Source organism: Anomaloglossus baeobatrachus, chromosome 5 (genome assembly GCF_048569485.1).
Source record: "Anomaloglossus baeobatrachus isolate aAnoBae1 chromosome 5, aAnoBae1.hap1, whole genome shotgun sequence".
Lineage (NCBI taxonomy): Eukaryota > Metazoa > Chordata > Amphibia > Anura > Aromobatidae > Anomaloglossus > Anomaloglossus baeobatrachus.
The window spans coordinates 564,575,480-564,599,427 of record NC_134357.1 but is presented as its reverse complement, the minus strand read 5'-3'; the positions used below and the strand labels follow the sequence as shown (position 1 = coordinate 564,599,427).

General features: G+C 48.5%; 1 protein-coding gene across 1 annotated transcript in view; it reads left to right on the top strand.

The window, feature by feature from the left end:
* The window catches only part of LOC142313027 (uncharacterized), a 132,792-nt gene that overhangs the window by 19,243 nt on the left and 89,601 nt on the right, over positions 1-23,948 (top strand). The window contains exon 5 of the mRNA XM_075352014.1: positions 11,750-11,844. Coding sequence (XP_075208129.1) covers positions 11,750-11,844 — 95 coding nt within the window. The remainder of the gene's footprint in view (positions 1-11,749; positions 11,845-23,948) is intronic.

Sequence of the window (23,948 nt, the reverse complement as noted above, 5' to 3'; positions counted from 1 at the left end):
ACCGGCGTTTATTGATGAACAGACTGAGCAGGTCATCCAGGGCCCCCACGCTCTGATGGCCCCCAGCCTTTCAATCATAAACTTCAGCGATCGTACAAGTTCTGTACGATCACTGAAGCTTCCGCAGTTGCAGGACCTTTAGTGACATCACGTGTGTCATGTGACTCACCAAAAGTCCTAGCGGTGCACTGTGGGAGTCTCCAGGCCTGCACCAATGAGGTGTGCAGGACTTGGAGACCGTACCGGTATTCAAATGTATGCGTGTCTTTCAGGCTCACATAAATTTGTGCAGTGTGGCTGGTGACAGGAGGCAGAGCAGCGCTGCTCAGCCCCGCACTGCCACGGGACGTCATCACCGGGGCCGGGGCTGCAGAGAAGGAGGACGCCACAGAACTGAGACAGAGGAGCGAGCCTCAGTCCTGCACCGAAATGCATCATCACCGGGGCCGCAGCTGCAGGGATGAAGAGGAGGACAAGCAGGCACAGATAAGTGCTTCAGAAGAGCCAAAGAGGACATACAATTATTTTACATTGGCTGTGGTGGGGGACGAGCAGTGTTATTTTACAAGGGGCATTAAGAAATGGTGGGGGACTTTATGTAGCATATTATGGGTCAGTGGGGGACATAATAGGGCAGTGGGGGACATTATAGGGCAGTGGGGGACATAATAGGGCAGTGGGGACATTATAGGGCAGTGGGGACATTATAAGGCAGTGGGAACATTATAAGGCAGTGCGGGACATTATAGGACAGTGGGGACATTATAAGGCAGTGGGGGACATAATAGGGCAGTGGGGACATTATAAGGCAGTGGGGGTCATTATAAGGCAGTGGGGGACATTATAAGGCAGTGGGGACATTATAAGGCAGTGGGGGACATAATAGGGCAGTGAGGGACATTATAGGGCAGTGGGGACATTATAAGGCAGTGGGAACATTATAAGGCAGTGGGGGACATTATAGGACAGTGGGGACATTATAAGGCAGTGGGGGACATAATAGGGCAGTGGGGACATTATAAGGCAGTGGGGGACATAATAAGGCAGTGGGGGACATTATAGGGCTGTGGGGACATTATAAGGCAGTGGGGGACATTATAAGGCAGTGGGGGACATAATAGGGCAGTGAGGGACATTATAGGGCAGTGGGGGACATAATAAGGCAGTGGGAACATTATAAGGCAGTGGGGGACATTATAGGACAGTGGGGACATTATAAGGCAGTGGGGGACATAATAGGGCAGTGGGGACATTATAAGGCAGTGGGGGACATTATAAGACAGTGGGAACATAATAGGGGAGTGGGGAACATAATAGGGCAGTGGGGACATTATAAGGCAGTAGGGGACATAATAGGGCAGTGAGGGACATTATAGGGCAGTGGGGGACATTATTAGGCAGTGGGAACATAATAGGGCAGTGGGGAACATAATAGGGCAGTGGGGACATTATAAGGCAGTGGGGAACATTATAGGGTAGTGGGGAACATAATAGGGCAGTGGGGACATTATAAGGCAGCGGGGATATTATAAGGCAGTGGGGGACATAATAGGACAGTGGGGACATTATAAGGCAGTGGGGGACATAATAGGGCAGTGGGGACATTATAAGGCAGTGGGGGTCATTATAAGGCAGTGGGGGACATTATAAGGCAGTGGGGACATTATAAGGCAGTGGGGGACATAATAGGGCAGTGAGGGACATTATAGGGCAGTGGGGACATTATAAGGCAGTGGGAACATTATAAGGCAGTGGGGGACATTATAGGACAGTGGGGACATTATAAGGCAGTGGGGGACATAATAGGGCAGTAGGGACATTATAAGGCAGTGGGGGACATAATAAGGCAGTGGGGGACATTATAGGGCTGTGGGGACATTATAAGGCAGTGGGGGACATTATAAGGCAGTGGGGACATTATAAGGCAGTGGGGGACATAATAGGGCAGTGAGGGACATTATAGGGCAGTGGGGGACATAATAAGGCAGTGGGAACATTATAAGGCAGTGGGGGACATTATAGGACAGTGGGGACATTATAAGGCAGTGGGGGACATAATAGGGCAGTGGGGACATTATAAGGCAGTGGGGGACATTATAAGACAGTGGGAACATAATAGGGGAGTGGGGAACATAATAGGGCAGTGGGGACATTATAAGGCAGTAGGGGACATAATAGGGCAGTGAGGGACATTATAGGGCAGTGGGGGACATTATTAGGCAGTGGGAACATAATAGGGCAGTGGGGAACATAATAGGGCAGTGGGGACATTATAAGGCAGTGGGGAACATTATAGGGTAGTGGGGAACATAATAGGGCAGTGGGGACATTATAAGGCAGCGGGGATATTATAAGGCAGTGGGGGACATAATAGGGCAGTGGGGACATTATACGGCAGTGGGGAACATTATAGGGTAGTGGGGGACATAATAGGGCAGTGGGGACATTATAAGGCAGTGGGGATATTATAAGGCAGTGGGGGACATTATAGGGCAGTGGAAGACATAAGGCAGTGGGGGACATTATAGAGCTGTGGGATCATTAAAAGGCAGTGGGGGACATTATAAGGCAGTGGGGGACATTATGAAACATCAAGGATTGTGGAAGGCAGCATAGTATAATGAGAAGTGGGGGGGGGGATTTATACAGGGATTTAGTATGGGGGAAATACTATAGAAAGGGCAGATTTTTGGGGGACATTTTGGAAAGGGGCACTTTGTGAGGCTATTTTGGAGAGGAGCAGTGTCTGGGGGGATATTTTATGCAGGAAGCAATTAAGAACCCCTTCTGATTCCACTTGTTTCCCCAGACATTATTAAATAAAAGGGGACAGGATGAGGGACATAATTACTATATGGGGCCAGAATGAGGGACATACATTATTAGTTTATGGTGGCAAGTGGGGCATATTTACTGTAGGGCCAAATTAGGGGACATTATTACTGATGACATATGTTCATTTTGAGGATACTATCTCCAATGGGGGAACAGGAGTCTGACATAGTGTAGAAATTGGGGAAATAGTGAGGAATGTGCTTTGAGAGTGATCAACTATAGGTGACTGTTATTTTCTACAGAGTCGCATCATGGCAGGAAGAAGTGATGGCGGTCAGCGTCAGATGAAGAAAAAATGTGAAGATGAATAACGTCAGCTAGAGACGTCACTGGTAAGTCAGTGTATTACATAAACACACACACTATACTGTACACTGTATACAGAGCTCCTGTATATAATGTCACTGGTGATCACTGTATTACCTATACACTATATACAGAGCTCCTGTGTATTATGGCACTGATGATAATATTAGTATTATTAGCATTGTAGTTTTTATTCATGTTCATTATTTTAGTATTATATGTCCTTGTGTGGTAGTAATATGTTCTCTAGTCATGTTGTACTGATATTTGTCTCGTGTGTGGTATTATTTGGTCATTATGTGGTGTGGTTATAGTGTCACGGTATTTCTCCCTTGTATGTGGTTTTATTCGGTCAGTATGTGGTCTGATTATGGTGTGGCGGTATTACTCTCTTGTTTGTAGTTATATTCAGTCATTATGTGGTGTAGTTATAGTGTTGCGGTATTTCTCCCTTGTATGTGGTAATATTTGGTTACTATGTGGTCTAATTATGGTGTGGTGGTATTACACTCTGGTATGTGGTTGCTTTTGATCACTATTTGTTGGTAGTATGTTATCTGGTCATAGTGTCGTGGTATATCTCCCTTGTATGTGGTATTATTCGGTCACTTTGCGGTCTGGTCAAAGTGTGGCGGTATTTCTCCCTTGTATGTGGCTGTATTTGGTCATTGTTTGGTGGTAATATGTGGTTTGGTCACAGTGTGGCGGTATTTCTCCCTTGTATGTGGTATTATTGGTTTTGGTATAGTGGATTGTGTTGTGTATGGAGTTCACTTTTTCTGTCTATAAGGGGGAGATTATTTCCAATAGAAATTAAATACTTAAACATTTAACCCCTCCCTGTCCTGTGACTATTGCACTGCAATAAATGCGCCCTTACAGAGGTTCTCCAGTGAAAACAGGTAATCACCTCTACTAAGGCCACATGCATACACTGAGTATTCAGTGAGTTTTTTACCTCAGTATTTGAAGCCACAACCAGGTGCGGTAAAATCGGAGAAAAAGTGTAATAGAAACACGACACCACTTCTGCGTTTCTCACCCACTGCTGCAAATACTGATGTAAGATACTGACTAAATACTGAACGTGTGAACGTGACCTAAGGATAAGTGATAACTTATTCATCAGTGGGGTCCGATTGCTGAGACCTGCAACTTTTATCCCCATTATACTAGAGCTTGTGTCCGATTCGACTCCTGATCCATTCATTCCTCGGTGGCTGCGAGCGCTGTGCTTGTTTTTATCTGGCAGCTCCACAGAGGATGAATGGCGCTGCGGTCACACATCCCACCTGCCGCTGCAAAAAGTTCCCCAATCTTCCTATCGGTGTGGATCGGTGATAACTTGTTTTCACCAAAGACCCCATTACTGCAAACTACTATAATTGTAAATTCCAGTTATGGTGCACAATATAGATGTGCAGGAGCCGCCTGTGTATACAGTCAAAGCAACACAATAATGTGGATAATGCTCATGGGTGTTTATATTTAGCTGTAGGGAGGGCCCCTGGAGTCAATTCTCCTGGTGGGCCCCAGACACCCCAGTCCGACCCTGCCTTTACGTCTGAGTGACCTCCTCGATTATCACCCAAACTTAGGTGTTTTTCTGATGGCTTGCTAGCAGGGGGGCATGCCAGACAGTCCTTCCTCCAGTGCGCCGCACTACCATAGTAGAAACAGAGCGTGAGATCCCGACGCCGTTTCTTTTCTTTCTCCCCATAACTAGCTGCCCTGACTTCCATGGGCTCCGTATAAGGTGGGACATTAGCATTGAGGCGACAGAACGAAATTTCCTGTTGGGTCACCTGTCTCTCGAAGTCTACGGTCCTTGCAGATAGCCTGGGTCATGGCCTCCTCCAGACAGCAAGGAGGAGGGTATAGAGCCAGAGTGTCCTTTAGGGTATCCGACCGGCCTTTTTTTAAACTGACAATGGAGAGCAGTGTTATTCCACTGTACTTCTGCCGACCACTTTCTGAATTCGGAGCTATACAGTTCTGCAGTGCTGTTTCCCTATGACAGGTCTATGATCTTGTCCTAAGCTACCTGGACATGGACAGGTTCGTCATAGATTGTCCCCAATGAGTCAAAAAATGCGTATACAGAAGACCAGGGGCTGAAAGGGGCAAAGAAAAAGTCCATGTCTGGGGACCCCCCCTCAAGCAGGGACATGATGATTCCCACCTATTGAGACTTATTCCCAGAGGATCAGGGTCTTAAAGTAAACAGCAATTTGCAACTCTCTTAGAAGGTCCTGAACAGATCCCTTTTCCCCAGAAAATTTATCAGGGAGCATAATTTCGGGTTCCGCGGCAAATATTAATACGTCAGTAGGGTCCATCAGCCTGCCTGCTGTCTAGGATGAGGGGTTTTGAGACGTTCCAAGCACAAAAGAGAGCTGAAACTGTAGCTGGCTGTGAAAGAAGGCCATATTCTGCTGCTCAACTGTCAGATCCTGCACCAGATGAATCATATTTGACACCTACTCACAGAGAGTACGCATAGGATCCATGATGTGGCAAAAAAAAGTACTAGGCCAATGATAATGTTATTACGAGAATGCAGGTGTAAGAAGACATCAAACCACTAGGTGTCGCCAGGCACACTAGTGGGGTGAATCTTGCGGGTTTGTACACTAGGTGTAGACACACTTAGTGAAGGGCAGTCAAACAAGCCAGGGGTCAAAAGCCAGGAGATAATAAAAATGATAAAAGGAGCAAACAGAGCCGGAGTCAGGGGACGAGCCGAGTTTGGTAAACAGAGAGGTCATGTAAGTACAAGGGAGCGACCAGAGTCGGAGTCCGAGAACAAGCCGAGGTCAGGGAGTCAGGAAATAAAGTCAGTAGGTAAGGAGATGGGAGTGGAACTAGGTAGCAGGACAAGATCAGGTCAGACACTTACGGGAACCAGAGATGTGCACTGCAAAACAGGAACTATCACTGGCGACGTTCTGGGTGAAACAGCTCCCAGATAAAATGGAGCAATGACCTGGAATGAGGCTCCAAAGAACAGACCCCTCCCACGCCACACAGGACTCAACTGGGAACTGGGGAAAAATGTGAGGCCTAGCATAGGCTCTGCAGGAGAGCAGGACACCGCTGAGCAGAATCATGACACTATTAATAAATATTAATGTAAGCTCAAAATTATGCAAACACAGTTATAGGTTTTGTTTCTTGTTAGTGCCTAACTTAAAAAGTAGCCAGGGAAGTATCAAAAAGTGGTTCTTGGCAATTTTAATTGCCTGGCCAAAATTCTGCAAACACAGTTATAGATATTGTTGCTTGTTAGTGCCTGGCCTCAAAAAGGTGCTGAGGAAGTATGTTACTTTGCAACTATAATTGCTTGCTCAAAATTACTCATTGAAATACATGTATAGGTATTGGAACCAAAGAAAAGGAGAAAAAAATGCACAACAGGTCATTATAACAACATTTATTTAAAACGTGACAAAATGGGTACAGAAAAAAGGGGACGTCACTACACATAAAATCAAAACCAAGTGTATATTTACCAACAGATCAATTAATTAGTAAAAAAGTGATATAAATAAGTTAATGAATGAATATCATATATGTTGAACTAGGCAAAAATACAAATGCAAACTTTGTGTATATCAAAATTTATACAAAGTGCATAGTGCCAAATAAATAATCTTTATGGTAAAAAAAAAAAGTTTTAAATCCAGCAGTGAACAGTCATGATCACATAGATGTAGCATCTAGATGCCTCCTTGTGTGCAGATAACAGCATAGGTAAATCTCCCCAGAGGACAGAGATTCAATACAACAAATAGTGTCTATCTCATTTACAGTGGTGGGACAGCATGGGTTAATGATCCAGTGAACAAAGAGATGGAGTGAATAATGCCTATTTTATTTACAGTGGTGGTACAGTGTGTCCAAAGATGTCATAGAGAGAGGTAAATACCATAAATTATATCAAGCACAATGGTAGCACAGCGTGGGTTAAATACTCTATAGACAAAGAGTCAATGGAGAGAATAAAGCCTATCTCCAGTACAGTGGTGGCACAGCATATCCAAGGCTATCAAAGAAAGTTAAGCTGGTGTCACAAATAACGACGACGACAACGACGTCGCTGCTACGTCACCATTTTCTGTGACGTTGCAGCGACGTCCCGTCGCTGTCGCTGTGTGTGACATCCAGCAACGACCTGGCCCCTGCTGTGAGGTCGCCGGTCGTTGCTGAATGTCCAGCTTCATTTTTTGGTCGTCACTCTCCCGCTGTGACACACACATCGCTGTGTGTGACAGCGAGAGAGCGACGAAATGAAGCGATCAGGAGCCGGCACTGGCAGCTGCGGTAAGCTGTAACCAGCGTAAACATCGGGTAACCAAGGGAAGACCTTTCCCTGGTTACCCGATGTTTACGCTGGTTACCAGCCTCCGCTCTTGCTGCCAGCGCCGGCTCCTGCACTGTGACATGTGGCTGCAGTATGCATCGGGTAATTAACCCGATGTATACTGTAGCAAGGAGAGCAAGGAGCCAGCGCTAAGCAGTGCGCGCGGCTCCCTGCTCTCTGCACTGTGACATGTAGCTGCAGCACACATCGGGTTAATTAACCCGATGTGTGCTGCAGGAGAGCAAGGAGCCAGCGCTAAGCGCGGCTCCCTGCTCTCTGAACTGTGACATGTAGCTGCAGCGCACATCGGGTTAATTAACCCGATGTGTGCTGCAGGAGAGCAAGGAGCCAGCGCTAAGCGCGGCTCCCTGCTCTCTGCACATGTAGCACAGCGACGTTATGATCGCTGCTTCTGCTGTGTTTGACAGCTAAGCAGCGATCATAACAGCGACTTACAAGGTCGCTGTTACGTCACCGAAAATGGTGACGTAACAGCGACGTCGTTGTCGCTGTCGTTTAGTGTGACACCAGCTTTAAAGTACCATGAGTTAGATCAAGTACAATACCTGTGTTCCTGCTGATATGGATGTGTGTTTATAACGCCCACACCCCATAGGTATCCGTTAGTGGTGCTGCTGAAAATTTGCTATTGAACAAGCTAAAAAGGTCTTCTTTACTGTGTCTGCTTTAAATTATGCAGTGAACTGCATTTGTAGGTAGTGGTACTTTTTTAGTGCCTTCACAATATTGCCAACACAGGCAGGAAATAAAAAATTTATCTTTTGTGTCAGATCTCTGACAGGTGTGGGCATAGAGTTGCAAAACACTTGTTTGAAAGGGGAAGAGTACATTGACCATGAGTGGTAAATCATGACAATGTTGTCATGGAAGGAGGAATAGGTGGGGTGTTGGAGGTCTATGTGTGGGAAGTTTTGTTAGTCAAAGGAATAGTGAGCAAACGCCGGCTCATCTTATCCCCACAGAAATGAGAACAACATCCCTTACTGTATAACCTACTCCACTAGATTTCTTTGGCAGATGCATATCGCTTTAACTTCGAAATGAGGATGATAAACAGCAGGTGCTAGAGTGGATGGCAAGCGCTGCATCAAGTGGCCTCTCCTTCTCTTCCTCCACCTCAACATCACACACAGTTAACTTTTCAGAGGTGCCACCCCAATTCCACTTGTTTGCGCCTGTAACAAATCTCCAACCAGCAAACTGAGCCTGCAGAGCTGTTCACACATTCCATCCCATGGGCATCAGAAGTCTGTAAAGATTCCCAGACTGAAGAGTTGAAAAACATCTGCACTGATGCCCAAAATCTTTGAGAGCTGGAATCTGGCTCGGACAAAGTAGGGTCCCAACAGGATCCCGACCCTCGTAAACTGACGTTAACCTCTGAGGGTAGAGGTGATGATGATGTGACTCAGATACCTGAGGCACATGCATACTGTGCTGTTATGTCAGGTCAGGAAAAGGAGGGGGACAACGTAGAGCATGACGACGAAGTTGTCATCCCAAAGGCACGAAGCTGAGCTCAGCAGATGATGAGGAGGAGGAAGGCGAGGAACTTAGAGTGGTGATTCCTGCACAAACATGAAATGATGCAACCATGAGAAGCACTGCATCCTTACCCACCACTCTGGCTGTGGCCAGCAGCGGTGGCGGGTCTGCAGATCGCAGGAAGGGTTGCCTTGCCTGGGTCTTTTTTGAGACCGCAAAAGATGACCCAACTTTCATAATCTGCCAACGTTGTAAACAATGACTGAGTAGAGGGAAAAATGTAAATAATTTGACTACTACATGTGTGCCATCCCCGCAACAGCCGATGGGCTGCTTGGATCCGGATCCGCAGTGGCTGGTGGGGTCTCCGGACCCAAGGCGGGGTCAAGCGGCCACTCGAAATGAAAAAGGGGAAAAGATATTTACAAAAGGGATGGAAAAATTGAGTAATGTTCGTGACGCCACTCACGAGTCGTGGTAAAAGTGGGATACCACCGCTGCTGCGTTTGGGAGGGAGTGCCCGGGAGCGATGGGATGGCAGCTTGTGATGTTAACCCCTCCGTGGGTAGGGGGAAGGTGTTCCGGGGCTCGGTGTTGGAAGGCTTGGGACCCGTCAGGAGTAAAGGGGCACAACGTACTCACACAGTCCAGAGATGCTGACACAGACAACGGGTAAACTAAAGTCTTGAATGCCCTGTAGCCTTTGTTTGAATACACTGGTATGAAGCCTTGTCCCTTGGCACTGTATTTACTCTTTGTGGATCCCTTTTGCCTGAAACTACTCGGGTCCCGCTCACCCGCATGGCTAGCGGAGTGAGCTTGCTCTCAGGGTTCATGCTTGGAATTTTCTGGACGGTTTTGGGAAGTCCTATCCTCCGCGTTACACTAGTACCCCGATTTTGGAGCGGGTGGAGAATGGCTCGTGAAGACTCTGTACTCGTCAGGTAAATTACTGGGCTGCATAAAGCTACTTCCCAGCCTAGGCTCCACGTACCCCGTCGTGCCCTGGCCCCTGCCCGGTTGTAGCACAAAGCAACCGAACTGCCCTCCGTGGTAGTACCGTGCTCCCTGTCACTACCCCCTTGACCGTAGTTCCAGCTCCTTCCAGGCCAGGCCAACTTATGGCACCTGGGACGGGTACAGGAGCCCAGCTCCGCAACGTGACCTTTTCCTGTCACGGCTCACTGATTCTCTCTGACTACTCCTTGACACTTCTGGCCCTCCTTCTACCATCCCTCCATCTGGGTGGCCCTATTTCCCTCAGGCTGCCCAATGGGTGTCTGGTGGGTGTGGTGCAGAGTGCTCCTCAGGATTTGTGTATACCTGTTCTTAGCAACACCAAAGGGACAGGACCCGTAACCAAGGAGGAGCGGTTACAATGCAGAAGGGCAGATTGCATGGCACCCTTGTGACGACCTGATAGGCCAGGGCGTCACATTCCCCCTTGGTTAAACGTAACTCGTCCGCAAGCTACAGGACACCAAGCATGTATTAAACTTGTAAGAATAAGGGTTAACATTATTAACATTTATTGACAGGTTCATCCCACATTAGGGAGGCACTTTTACTTTAACGTTACAATTTTTTTTTGAGTTCGTCTACCAACAGAGGGACGCCACCGGTTTTAATGGCAGCGGGGACTCAACCTGCCTCATTGCAGTCCCTTCCTGTGACAGTCCAGTCCCAACATCCGAGATCCCAATAACCCCCCACCCACACAACCTGTTCCCCCTGGAAACCTAAGGTGGGTCCTTGACCGGGTTAAGGTCTCGGGATGTGTCAGACGACTCTTGTGGGCACAGGAGGTGCAATTATGTACAAGACACAAGTTTGTGTTGGTCACGCCAGTCCTGTGACCGTGCTCCATTTTTACTTAACTATTAAAAAAACAAAGTACTTGTAAAATTAACGAAGTCCATGTACCGGTTGTACACTTGTGGCAAATCTAGAAGAAAATCAGGTTACTTTTCCGTTCAATTTAAAACTGTTTCACTAAGCACTCATTTTCTAGCAATTTCTATATGGAAAACAACAAACTGTGAAAAATAACAAAAGAAAGCACCGATACCTAAGAATTCTATGGCATTGTTAACTTTTCAGTATTAACATTTTTTTACTTCAACATTCTTCTCTGTACCTCCATGGAGGTTGACCAAAGTTAACACGAGTGGACCTTCTTAACTCTGGATCCTCATCCCCTTCTGATGACATGGCTACACTCCCTGCAGCTTCCTCGCCCTCTTTACTGGGTGTTGCGGGTAAGACCCTACTTGTGCGTGGCAAGGGGACAGGTGCTACTCTAGATGCTAGAGTGGGTGCAGGGTCAGTAAGCCCTTCCTGTTCTGTTTCTTCCACGGGTTGTGGGAATGTTAACACAGGGACTATTACTGCTCCATTCTGCATAGGCCAGTCTTCCGGAAAGTCAACTAGAATGGTGTGGATCACCTTCTTTCTTCTTTCCACCACTGGAGGCTGGGGTTGAGGCTCTTCTGTCACCCTGAGTGGTTCTGGGCACTTCTTTAGATGGTCCCGAGATACCATAGCCGTAGTTCTTCCATGGTCCTTGCTAATCAAGCAGGTTTTGTGGTTATCGAAGTTGGACGGCTGTATCACATACGGCTCCTTCTCCCACTGATCATCCAACTTGTGCTGTCTCCATTTTCTTTTTAACACCACTTCACCAGGAGCAAAGGGAGCTGCTTTAGCTTGTTTGTTAAAGTTCCTTTCTTGCCGCTCCAGAGTTTGATTCAAGCTTTCTTCGACACACTTCTGAATCTGCTTGTACTGAACTTGGCGACGCGAGTCCCAATCTTCTCCAGGTGCGTAGGTCTCAGGTAATTCAACTTCCATCTCCAAGTCCACGGGAAGTCTTCCAGGCCGAGCCCTCATCAGGTACGCTGGGGTGCACTTAGTGGATCCCACCGGGATATGGTTATACATGTCTATCAAATCCGGTAGTTTCTCAGGCCACAAGTTCCTCTCCTCCAAGGGAAGGGTCTTCAGCAAGTTAATCACCAGGTGGTTCATCTTCTCGCACATCCCATTTGTCTGCGAGTGGTAAGGAGTAGTGCGGATCTTCTTGCACCCATAAAGACTACAGAACTCCTGGAAGATCTCGGATTCAAAGGCGGGGCCTTGATCCGTCCAGATATCCATGCGGCCTACAGAAATGGGCCTGGAACTCCTTTTCCGCTGTGCTGGCTGTCAAGTCCTTGACAGGGACTACCAAGAGGAACCGTGAGTAGTGATCGACCATATAGAGCATACGTGTACCCACTGCGACTGGGGGTTAGCTTAACATGGTGCAGAGCCACAATCTCCAAAGGCTGCTAGGTGACGATCAGTTGAAGTGGTGCTCGCTAACTGGTGCCATCTTGCCTCCTCAAGGTACAGGGACCACAGTTCCTATACCAGGCCTCGATGGAGTCCCTCATCCCAATCCAATAAAAGCGACTTCTTAGCAAGATCTCCAGCTTCTTCCATCCAAAGTGCCTGGTTCCATCATGGTAGGCCTTCAGCACCACTGGAACGTGTGACTTGGGGACCACAATCTGGCAGATCCTCTCATGGGTCTTTGGGTTGGTCAGATTCCTACACAACTTGCCTTGGTGGAAGTAAAGCCGACTCCGGTCTTGCCACAATTTTCTGGCTTCTTCTGGGGCACCTGGGCCCAAGCGGGCATCGGCTCTGATGTAGACTTGAGTAGCTTGATTGCAGGATCTTGGTCCTGAGCTTCTTGCCAGCCATGGTGAGGCAAGGGGTCACAAGGTATCTCCTGCTGGTGTACATTCAATCGAGGCCGCTCTTCTTAAAGGGGTTGATGGAAGGCAGGTAGCTCAACCTCTTCCAGGTGTTCTTCATCCAGCAAGTTGAGCATTTGGTGTTCTTGCGGCCAGCTCTATATTTGATGATAAAATCGTAATTAGCCAACCGTGCAACCCATCATTGTTCTAGGGCTCCCAACTTCGCCGTATCCAGGTGAGTCAGCGGATTATTGTCCGTGTACACAGTGAACTTGGCAGCGGCAAGGTAGTGCTTGAACCTTTCTGTCACAGCCCATACGAGCGCCAGAAACTCCAACTTGAAGGAGCTATAATTCTCTGGGTTTCTCTCTGTAGGTCTCAACTTCCTACTGGCATAGACAATCACTTTTTCCTTACCCTTCTGCACCTGGGACAGGACGGCTCCCAGTCCCACATTACTGGCATCTGTGTACAACACGAACAGGAGGCCATAATCAGGGTAGGCCAGGATTTCGTCCCGTTAGGACAGACTTCATCCGTTCAAAAGATTTTTCTTGTTCCGGACTCTATTGGAAGGGAGGCCCTTAGGGTCTTCCGTGCATGGCTTGACCTACCAGGAGGTCTTGCAAGGGGGCCGCCATCTGGTTATACCCCTTGATGAACCTTCGGTAGTACCCCATAAGGCCCAGGAACTGCCGTACTTCTTTGATGGTGGTTGGCCGCGGCCAGCCCTGGATGGCTGTGATTTTCTCGGGGTCTGGTGCCACACCGTCAGCACTCACCACGTGCCCAAGGTACTGTACCTTCGGCTTGAGCAAATGGCATTGGACAGCTTGAGCTTCATCCCGTATTTGGACAGGGCATCAAACACCTCAGCCAGATGTTCCAGGTGGGCCTCGTATGTCTTGGAGTAGACGATGACGTCATCCAGATACAGCAAGACTGTCTCGAAGTTACAGTGGCCCAAACAGCACTCCATCAACCTCTGGAACGTCCCGGGTGCGTTGCACAGCTCGAATGGCATGTTGTTGAACTCACACAGGCCCATCGGGGTCGCAAATGCGGTCTTATCCCGGTCCTCTTCAGTGACTGCCACCTGAGAGTACCCGCTAGTGAGATCAAGAGTGGAAAAGTAAGTAGCAGATTTTAAAGCGGCTAATGATTCCTCAATTCGGGGCAGAGGGTTAGCATCCTTGTGGGTGATTTTGTTAATCTGGCGATAGTCCACACACATCCGCATGGTCTCATCCTTCTTCTTTACAAGAACCAGTGGGGCGGCCCAGGGTCTGCAGCTATCCCGGATCACCCCTGCTTCCTTCATACTTCGGAGCATGTCTTTAGCACATTGGTAATTGGCAGGTGGTATGGGCCTATACCTTTCCTTAATGGGGGGGGTGAGTGCCTGTGGGTATGGGATGTTGTACCCCTTTAATCCGCCTAAAGTCCAATGGGTGCTTGCTAAAAACCTGCTCGTACTCCCTGACAAGCCTGCAGACCCTTTGTTTGTGATGTGCAGGTGTAGAGTCAGTGCCCACATGTAGTTCCTGACACCACTTCTCTTCTGGGTCCTGAGGATTAGCCCTGGGGGCCTGGTGGGGCATGTCTGGAGAACTGGTTGCATGGATGTCATTTAAATTTACGGTAAACAGCTTGGCTATGGTGGCATACCTGGGCAGTGTAACTTCCTCCTCCCCACAGTTGAGTACTCGCACGGGCACCCTCCCCTTCTGGACATCGACTACCCCTCTGGCCGTGAACACTGTAGGTCAATGCTCTAAGGGCAGGGGCTCTACCATTGCCTGGTAATCCTGTCCCCGGGAGCCTACAGCTGCCCTGCACCAGATCAACATTTCACTTCTTGGGGGTACCACTAGAGGAGCCACATCCATTATCCGTACACCACCTATCTCACCTCCAGAGAGATTTACCTGTTGCCGCTGCAGGAGGGCTCGGATCTCACATTGCAGGACTCTCTGCCGCCCTGCCCCTGCAGTCTCAGACAGCTGTTGAAGCAAAAACAACACCTCACCCATGCAATTCTGTATCACATTTGTTCCTAAAATGATCTTCGGGTTCCGATCACTAGTGTCATTTTGGACTACAATAAAGGGGGCTTTACACGCTACGATATCGTTAATGTTTTATCGTCAAGGTCACGTTGTTAGTGACGCACTTCCAGCGTCATTAACGATATCACAGCGTGTGACACTTACCAGCGACCTTAAACGACCTAAAAAATGGTGAAAATCGTTCACCATGGAGAGGTCGTCCCAAAACCAAAAATCGGTAATGGTTGATTATCAATGTGGTTCGTCGCTCCTGCGGCAGCACACATCACTGTGTGTGACACCGCAGGAGCGAGGAACGTCTCCTTACCTGCCGCCGGCCGCAATGCGGAAGGAAGGAGGTGGGCGGGATGTTACGTCCCGCTCATCTCCGCCCCTCCGCTTTGATTGGCTGGCCGCTTTGTGACGTTGTGGTGACGTCGCTGCGATGCCGAACGTCCCTCCCCCTTGAGGGAGGGATTGTTCGGCAGTCACAGCGACGCCGACGACGAGGTAAGTTCGTGTGACGCTGCCGTAGCGATAATGTTCGCTGCGGCAGCGATCACACGAAATCGCATGCACGGGGGCGGGTGCTTTTGCGTACGATATCGCTAGCAATTGCTAGCAATATCGTAGCGTGTAAATCCCGCTTAAGGCCTTGCCGGACTAACTCTACACGGCCCACCTTAATGGTCACCTCCTTGAACCCAATTTGAGTCACAGGTAACTCGTTGACATCATAGATAGTCAGGTCGTTGTCTGGCGGGGTCAAGTAATCATCCAGCCAGAACTTCTTGTATAGTACATAAGGAATAGTTGTTACCTGGGAGCCGGTATCAAGGAGTGCAGAGTTCGGGATCCCATCCAGGGTAATAGAAATGATAGGCCGTCCGCCTACATACCGCTCTCTCCAATCTGCTGGGCCTTGGCAATTTATTCCTGGGGATTGGCCCTTGGCCCCAGGGGTTGCCCGTTTAAAGGACAGCTTTTTGCGTAGTGGCCGGACTTGCTGCACTTGTAACAGACAGGTGGGCTGTACCAGTCGCCGCTCCGTCCTTTGTATGCTGAGGTCCGCTTCCTCATCCAGGGGACGTCCTCTGAGCAGTCGGTCAATTGGATCTCCCTCGGCGAGGGGGTCTTGGACTTTAGTTGCATAGCCTCCAGGATCCGGGCGACATCTCTGGTTAGCTGCTGTACTTGGGTAGCAAATCGCTGGTTCCAGCCCCGGACGTTATTAAAAGGGCTGGTTCAGGCAGGGCTAATGCAGGTGTCCTCATTTGTAACGGGGATGCATCCACTTGCTGAGCTGGGAGTGGGGAATCAGGAGTCTCTGGGGGCTGCCGGGCCTTAATCGCCCGTTCTTTCAAAGTAGCAAAGTCCAAAGCAGGGTGTTCCAGGGTCCACAGCCGAAGCTGCTTGCGGTCCTCTACTGACTCAAGGCCCTGCAAGAATTTCTCCACTATCTTTCTATTTCCCTCTAGCTCTCCGATGTCATTAGTCAGTCTCAGGGTTCGCAGCGCTGCCTGTAGCCTTAAAGGGAACCTGTCATCAGAAATTTCGCCCAAAAGCTAAAAGATTCCCCCTCTGCAGCTCCTGGGCTGCATTCTAGGAAGGTCCCTGTTATTATTGTGCCCCATGTGAGACCAAAATAAAGCCTTTATAAAGTTCTACCTTTTTGTATGCAGCTTCTGTAAATCCGTCACGGGGGCGGGCTCTCTGCCATCCGTTATTCTGCCTCCTGGTCCTGTATGCCACCCCCATCGCTCCTTTCCATATCTGATGCACCGCCCACTGCTCCAGCCATCCCCGCGCATGCCCAGTGCCAGTCTCACAGGACTGAGCAGTGTGACCGCTGGTGACTTGTGCGCAGGCAAGTGATTATGGACGGGACTGTGACTGTTATCAGCAAGTACCCGCCCATAATCTCGTGAGCGCGCAAACCTCTCCAGCATTCACACTGAGCTCAGTGTAGATGCTAGACTGTATGGGCTGCTTCCAGGGATGACGTCCCTTTGTCATGTGATAGTATTTCGAACACGCCCCTATCACATGACAAAGGGACGTCATCCCTGGAAGCAGCCCATACAGTCTAGCATCTACACTGAGCTCAGTGTGAATGCTGGAGAGGTTTGCGCGCTCACGAGATTATGGGCGGGTACTTGCTGATAACAGTCACAGTCCCGTCCATAATCACTTGCCTGCGCACAAGTCACCAGCGGTCACACTGCTCAGTCCTGTGAGACTGGCACTGGGCATGCGCGTGGATGGCTGGAGCAGTGGGCGGTGCATCAGATATGGAAAGGAGCGATGGGGGCGGCATACAGGACCAGGAGGCAGAATAACGGACGGCAGAGAGCCCGCCCCCGTGACGGATTTACAGAAGCTGCATACAAAAAGGTAGAACTTTATAAAGGCTTTATTTTGGTCTCACATGGGGCACAATAATAACAGGGACCTTCCTAGAATGCAGCCCAGGAGCTGCAGAGGGGGAATCTTTTAGCTTTTGGGCGAAATTTCTGATGACAGGTTCCCTTTAAGGCGTAGTTCCTAATGCTGTCTTAGGGCCATTGCTTGCAGCTGTAAAACCTCATCCGTAACTCTGCTTCTGTGCCGGTCTCAAACGCAGCTCCGAGCCTTTGAAAAATGTTACTGAGGTCCGATCCGCCTAAGTCCAGGTCTCCACTTCCAGCTCAGCCACGCCGGTCAGCTGCCTGAGCACTACCAACGCCCGCTGCCGTCCATTCAGGGCATACATGTCAAACACATTACAAATCTTCCTCTTAAATCCTTGCAGCGCGTCTGGCCGGCCGTCATACTGGGGAAGCCAGGCAGCGCCCGGCACATAGGGCAGAGTTATGGGTATTATGGGCACAATGGTGTCAGGTGCTGGTGCCGTCGCTCTTACGACCGGTGCGTCATCCGCCGCACCAGCTTTACCCTGGCCACCACGCTCCCGTCATCCGGAGCTGACATCTTCGCGCCCCCCCTTGGTTTTCTCCCAGCATTCTTTCGCGTGCTGTGGCCCTCTGGGAACTTCCGGTTCCTGTTTCAGGCTGAGGACGAAGGGTGGGGCTTCGGCTTCGCATGCTTTTCGAGGAAGATGGCGTTTTTGGCGAGAAAACAGCGGAAACATGGCAGACGTTGTGGGAAAAAGGACTTGGACTCCCGAACTTCATTTTTCAAGGTGCACGTCACCCAGGTAAGTGGGTCCTGCTCGCATCCTGTTCGTGACGCCAAGATTTTCGAGGTGTGCCGCCCCCACGACAGTCGACGGGCTACTCGGATCCGGATTCGCAGTGGCTCGAGGGGTCTCTGGACCCGAGACGGGGTCGCACGGCCGCTCAAAATGAAAAAAGGGGAAAGATATTTACAAATGGAGTGGAAAAATAGAGTAATGTTCGTGACGCCACCCACGGGTCGTGGTAAAAGTGGGATACCACCGCTGCTGCGTTTGGGAGGGAGCGCCCGGGAGTGATGGGATGGCAGCTTGTGATGTTAACCCCTCCGTCGGTAGGGGGAAGGTGTCCCGGGGCTCGGTACTTTGCAGGCTGGGCACCCGTCGGGAGTAAAGGGGCACAACATACTCACACAGTCCAGAGATGCTGACACCGACAACGGGTAAACCAAAGTCTTGAATGCCCTGTAGCCTTTGTTTGAATACGCTGGGTCCGTGCCCTTTTGGCGTTGCTGGTTGGTCTGAAGCCTTGTCCCTTGGCACTGTGTTTACTCCTTGTTGATCCCTTTTGCCTAAAACTACTCGGGTCCCGCTCACCCGCGTGGCTAGCGGAGTGAGCTTGCTTTCAGGGTTCACGCTTGGGATTTTCTGGATGGTTTTGGGAAGTTCTATCCCCCTCGTTGCGCTAGTACCCCGATTTTGGAGCAGGTGGAGAATGACTTGTGAAGACTCCGTCCTTGTCAGGTGAATTACTGGGCTGCATAAAGCTACTTCCCAGCCTAGGGTCCGCGTACCCCGTCATGCCTTGGCCCCTGCCCGATTGTAGCACAAGTCAGGCGAACTGCCCTCCGTAGCAGTACCGTGCCCCCTGTCACTACCCCTTGCGACCGGGGTTACAGCTCCTTCCAGGCCAGTCCAACGTCTGGCACCTGGGACGGGTACAGGAGCCCAGCTCTGCAGCGTGAACTCTTCCTGTCACAGCTCACTGACTCTCTCTGACTACTCCTTGACACTTCTGGCCCTCCTTCTATCATCCGTCCATCTGGGTGGCCCTATTCCCCTCAGGCTGCCCAATGGGTGTCTGTTGGGTGTGGTGCAGAGTGTTCCTCAGGATTTGTATATACCTGTTCTTAGCAACACCAAAAGGACAGGACCCGTAACCAAGGAGGAGCGGGTACCATGCAGTAGGGCAGATTGCACGGCACCCTTGTGACGACCTGATAGGCCAGGGCGTCACACATGCATGAACAGTCACATGCGCAACCAACATGCATTACTGTGGGAAGCTCACTGCACTAAAATGTGGACTAACTGGCTTACCCAACCACCTGCAGCCAAATCAACATCATCTGCCGCTTCTTTCTCCTCCTGCATCACCGACGAAATTATTCTAACAAAGGTCTCCGACCACAGAACCTCCTCTTGTGTATCTGCTACAGTCGGGGTGAGTGAGGGCCCGCCTGGGTGATATCCCACGTGTGCCTTGCATGGCTCACATCCTGAGCTTGGTTGTACAGACATTTCTAGCCCACTATACTGGGCTGGAAGTGCTGCTGCAGAAGGCACGGTCGGTGTGTTCTCACTTGCGCCGTTCGCACCCCGAGACTAATCGACTTGCAACACTACAAAGGACTTTCGGCCTACCTTATACTGTGTCACAGATGCATGGAAAAATAGGAAAGTAATTCATGAATCCTGCATGACTCTGCCGCTGCAGAACTGGTGCAGGTATCTGTTCCAGGAAGTGGGTCTCTGGGGAGGGGCCTGTTCGGCATGGCATCGTTCCCGGGGTCACGCCGCCATATCTGGGCCTCCGGGACGCCGCCCGTAATATTTCGGGCTTGACGTTGTGCTACTTCTGAGAAGTGCTCTGCTCCGTTTCCCTGCTACTTGGTACCTTTGTCCTGATCCCTGACCTGCCCGATCCATATCTCTCCGACCCTGTCTGACCTTCCAGCCTCCCCTGCCTGACCTCCGTCCCTTCAGCCTTTCCTGACCTCAGCTCTTCCTGCTTGCTCCATCTTCCATCTGTCCTGCCCAGTGTTACCTTTGTATTCCCCCAGTTACCCTGTCTTCTGTCCTCCCCCGTGTCTCTCCTGTGTAATTTGTTTTCGGGTATTCAACCTCAGCTCTATTCTTGACTGTGACTAGTTTTGTTCCCTGTTTCAACACATGACATCCCGGCATTGGCCCATTTCTGTTTGACTACTCTGACGTTTAATTTGGCGCCCTCTGGTGGGCTTCTGTAGTATTACACTCAGGTTAGTTTTCCTGCCTGAGTGTCAGTGCCACCTAGTGGTAGCCTGACGGCAATGTTGTTGGTATAACCAGCTATATCCTCATACAGTTAGGTCCAGAAATATTTGGACAGTGACACAATTTTCGCAAGTTGGGCTCTGCATGCCACCACATTGGATTTGAAATGAAACCTCTACAACAGAATTCAAGTGCAGATTGTAACGTTTAATTTGAAGGTTTGAACAAAAATATCTGATAGAAATTGTAGGAATTGTACACATTTCTTTACAAACACTCCACATTTTAGGAGGTCAAAAGTAATTGGACAAATAAACCAAACCCAAACAAAATATTTTTATTTTCAATATTTTGTTGCGAATCCTTTAGAGGCAATCACTGCCTTAAGTCTGGAACCCATGGACATCACCAAACGCTGGGTTTCCTCCTTCTTAATGCTTTGCCAGGCCTTTACAGCCGCAGCCTTCAGGTCTTGCTTGTTTGTGGGTCTTTCCGTCTTAAGTCTGGATTTGAGCAAGTGAAATGCATGCTCAATTGGGTTAAGATCTGGTGATTGACTTGGCCATTGCAGAATGCTCCACTTTTTTGCACTCATGAACTCCTGGGTAGCTTTGGCTGTATGCTTGGGGTCATTGTCCATCTGTACTATGAAGCGCCGTCCGATCAACTTTGCGGCATTTGGCTGAATCTGGGCTGAAAGTATATCCCGGTACACTTCAGAATTCATCCGGCTACTCTTGTCTGCTGTTATGTCATCAATAAACACAAGTGACCCAGTGCCATTGAAAGCCATGCATGCCCATGCCATCACGTTGCCTCCACCATGTTTTACAGAGGATGTGGTGTGCCTTGGATCATGTGCCGTTCCCTTTCTTCTCCAAACTGTTTTCTTCCCATCATTCTGGTACAGGTTGATCTTTGTCTCATCTGTCCATAGAATACTTTTCCAGAACTGAGCTGGCTTCATGAGGTGTTTTTCAGCAAATTTAACTCTGGCCTGTCTATTTTTGGAATTGATGAATGGTTTGCATCTAGATGTGAACCCTTTGTATTTACTTTCATGGAGTCTTCTCTTTACTGTTGACTTAGAGACAGATACACCTACTTCACTGAGAGTGTTCTGGACGTCAGTTGATGTTGTGAACGGGTTCTTCTTCACCAAAGAAAGTATGCGGCGATCATCCACCACTGTTGTCATCCGTGGACGCCCAGGCCTTTTTGAGTTCCCAAGCTCACCAGTCAATTCCTTTTTTCTCAGAATGTACCCGACTGTTGATTTTGCTACTTCAAGCATGTCTGCTATCTCTCTCATGGATTTTTTTTCTTTTTTTTCAGCCTCAGGATGTTCTGCTTCACCTCAATTGAGAGTTCCTTAGACCGCATGTTGTCTGGTCACAGCAACAGCTTCCAAAATGCAAAACCACACACCTGTAATCAACCCCAGACCTTTTAACTACTTCACTGATTACAGGTTAACGAGGGAGATGCCTTCAGAGTTAATTGCAGCCCTTAGAGTCCCTTGTCCAATTACTTTTGGTCCCTTTAAAAAGAGGAGGCTATGCATTACAGAGCTATGATTCCTAAACCCTTTCTCCGATTTGGATGTGAAAACTCTCATATTGCAGCTGGGAGTGTGCACTTTCAGCCCATATTATATATATAATTGTATTTATACAATTTATGAACATGTTTTTGTAAACAGCTAAAATAACAAAACTTGTGTCACTGTCCAAATATTTCTGGACCTAACTGTAGATTACTGCAGGTAAGTATATGCAAACGAATGCCTACTAGTGAAACAGGGAAGGAGCTGAAGCCTGCAGTGCCAAGGGCTGTGTGCCAACGTGCGTTTCCACCTTCTTTATCAGGGGTAGTTCCAGCAACATTACTTTCCTATTGTTCTATGCATATATGACACAGTATAAGTATATCAGAAATTCATCACATAAGTAATTCCCTATATAGCTAACTGCACCTATTAAAAGTGGTTTAGCTGTTGTTTTTTTTTTCCAGCAAGACTATATAAATATATTACACAGTTATTTAGAATAGTATATGGTGAATTGAATAGCAGTCTTACTTCATGATTCATTAATTATCCAGGGAATATAAGATAATTGGTTCCATTACTATATAATGATTCATTATTAGGTATTTATTGTCTTATCATTATTCCACTTTATTGGGGATTATTGTTTACATCACAGTATGATCATTTATATATTGTTCATGAAGCTGTTCAGTACCTTATTACTATTTCACTTTTTTGGAATTTATTATACATAAATTAACAAATCCTATTGCTTTAAATATTTTGTAATTATAAGTTATGACTATATTAAATATTAATTTAACTTATTATATATTGGAAAAGTGACTAATTACTATCTTCTAGCAAATTAATTGCATTGTATTTTTACCCCTTAAGGGTTGTTTAGTATGGATAGTTCTGGAGTTAATGAGGTCCATATTCTGGATCTCTTATTTCATAATATTTTTAATGTAGTTTGTATTTCATAAAAAAATAATAAAAGTATACCTTTTATATTGGAGCTATAGTGCACTCTTTCCTTATCCTAGTATATTGAATCCGATGTTGATATGGTGCCCTCCACCTAAAGCTGGTGTCACACACAGCGACAACGACAACGACGTCGCTGCTACGTCACCATTTTCTGTGACGTTGCAGCGACGTCCCGTCGCTGTCGCTGTGTGTGACATCCAGCAACGACCTGGCCCCTGCTGTGAGGTCGCCGGTCGTTGCTGAATGTCCAGCTTCATTTTTTGGTCGTCACTCTCCCGCTGTGACACACACATCGCTGTGTGTGACAGCGAGAGAGCGACGAAATGAAGCGAGCAGGAGCCGGCACTGGCAGCTGCGGTAAGCTGTAACCAGCGTAAACATCGGGTAACCAAGGGAAGACCTTTCCCTGGTTACCCGATGTTTACGCTGGTTACCAGCCTCCGCCGCCCTTGCTGCCAGTGCCGGCTCCTGCACTGTGACATGTGGCTGCAGTATGCATCGGGTAATTAACCCGATGTATACTGTAGCAAGGAGAGCAAGGAGCCAGCGCTAAGCAGTGCGCGCGGCTCCCTGCTCTCTGAACTGTGACATGTAGCTGCAGCACACATCGGGTTAATTAACCCGATGTGTGCTGCAGGAGAGCAAGGAGCCAGCGCTAAGCGCGGCTCCCTGCTCTCTGAACATGTAGCACAGCGACCTTATGATCGCTGCTTCTGCTGTGTTTGACAGCTAAGCAGCGATCATAACAGCGACTTACAAGGTCGCTGTTACGTCACCGAAAATGGTGACGTAACAGCGACGTCGTTGTCGCTGTCGTTTAGTGTGACACCAGCTTAATACTCTGAATAGTCACATGTGGGGACTGCAATTATAATAAAAAACCTAATGGTATGTTGCTTTCAGAAAGTATAAGGGTGACAGCCAGATTGCCCACACATGGTCTATGGATCAAGCATTGCAGCAGGATCAGTACCAAAAAAACCAGGAGCCTGAAAAGTAGGTGCCATGGAATATGATGGCCAAACAGGTGCTGCTGCTGGTTTGGGGTTTGGAGGCGGAGCCTGAAATTTATTGTTCTTTTGTTTTGCAATACCCTGCAAGTTAGTTGACAGAAAACATATTATTCATCAGCCATGGCATACCCACTTCTCCCACCACAGTGATCTGCTGCCCCATAGGTGGCAGCCCTTGTTCA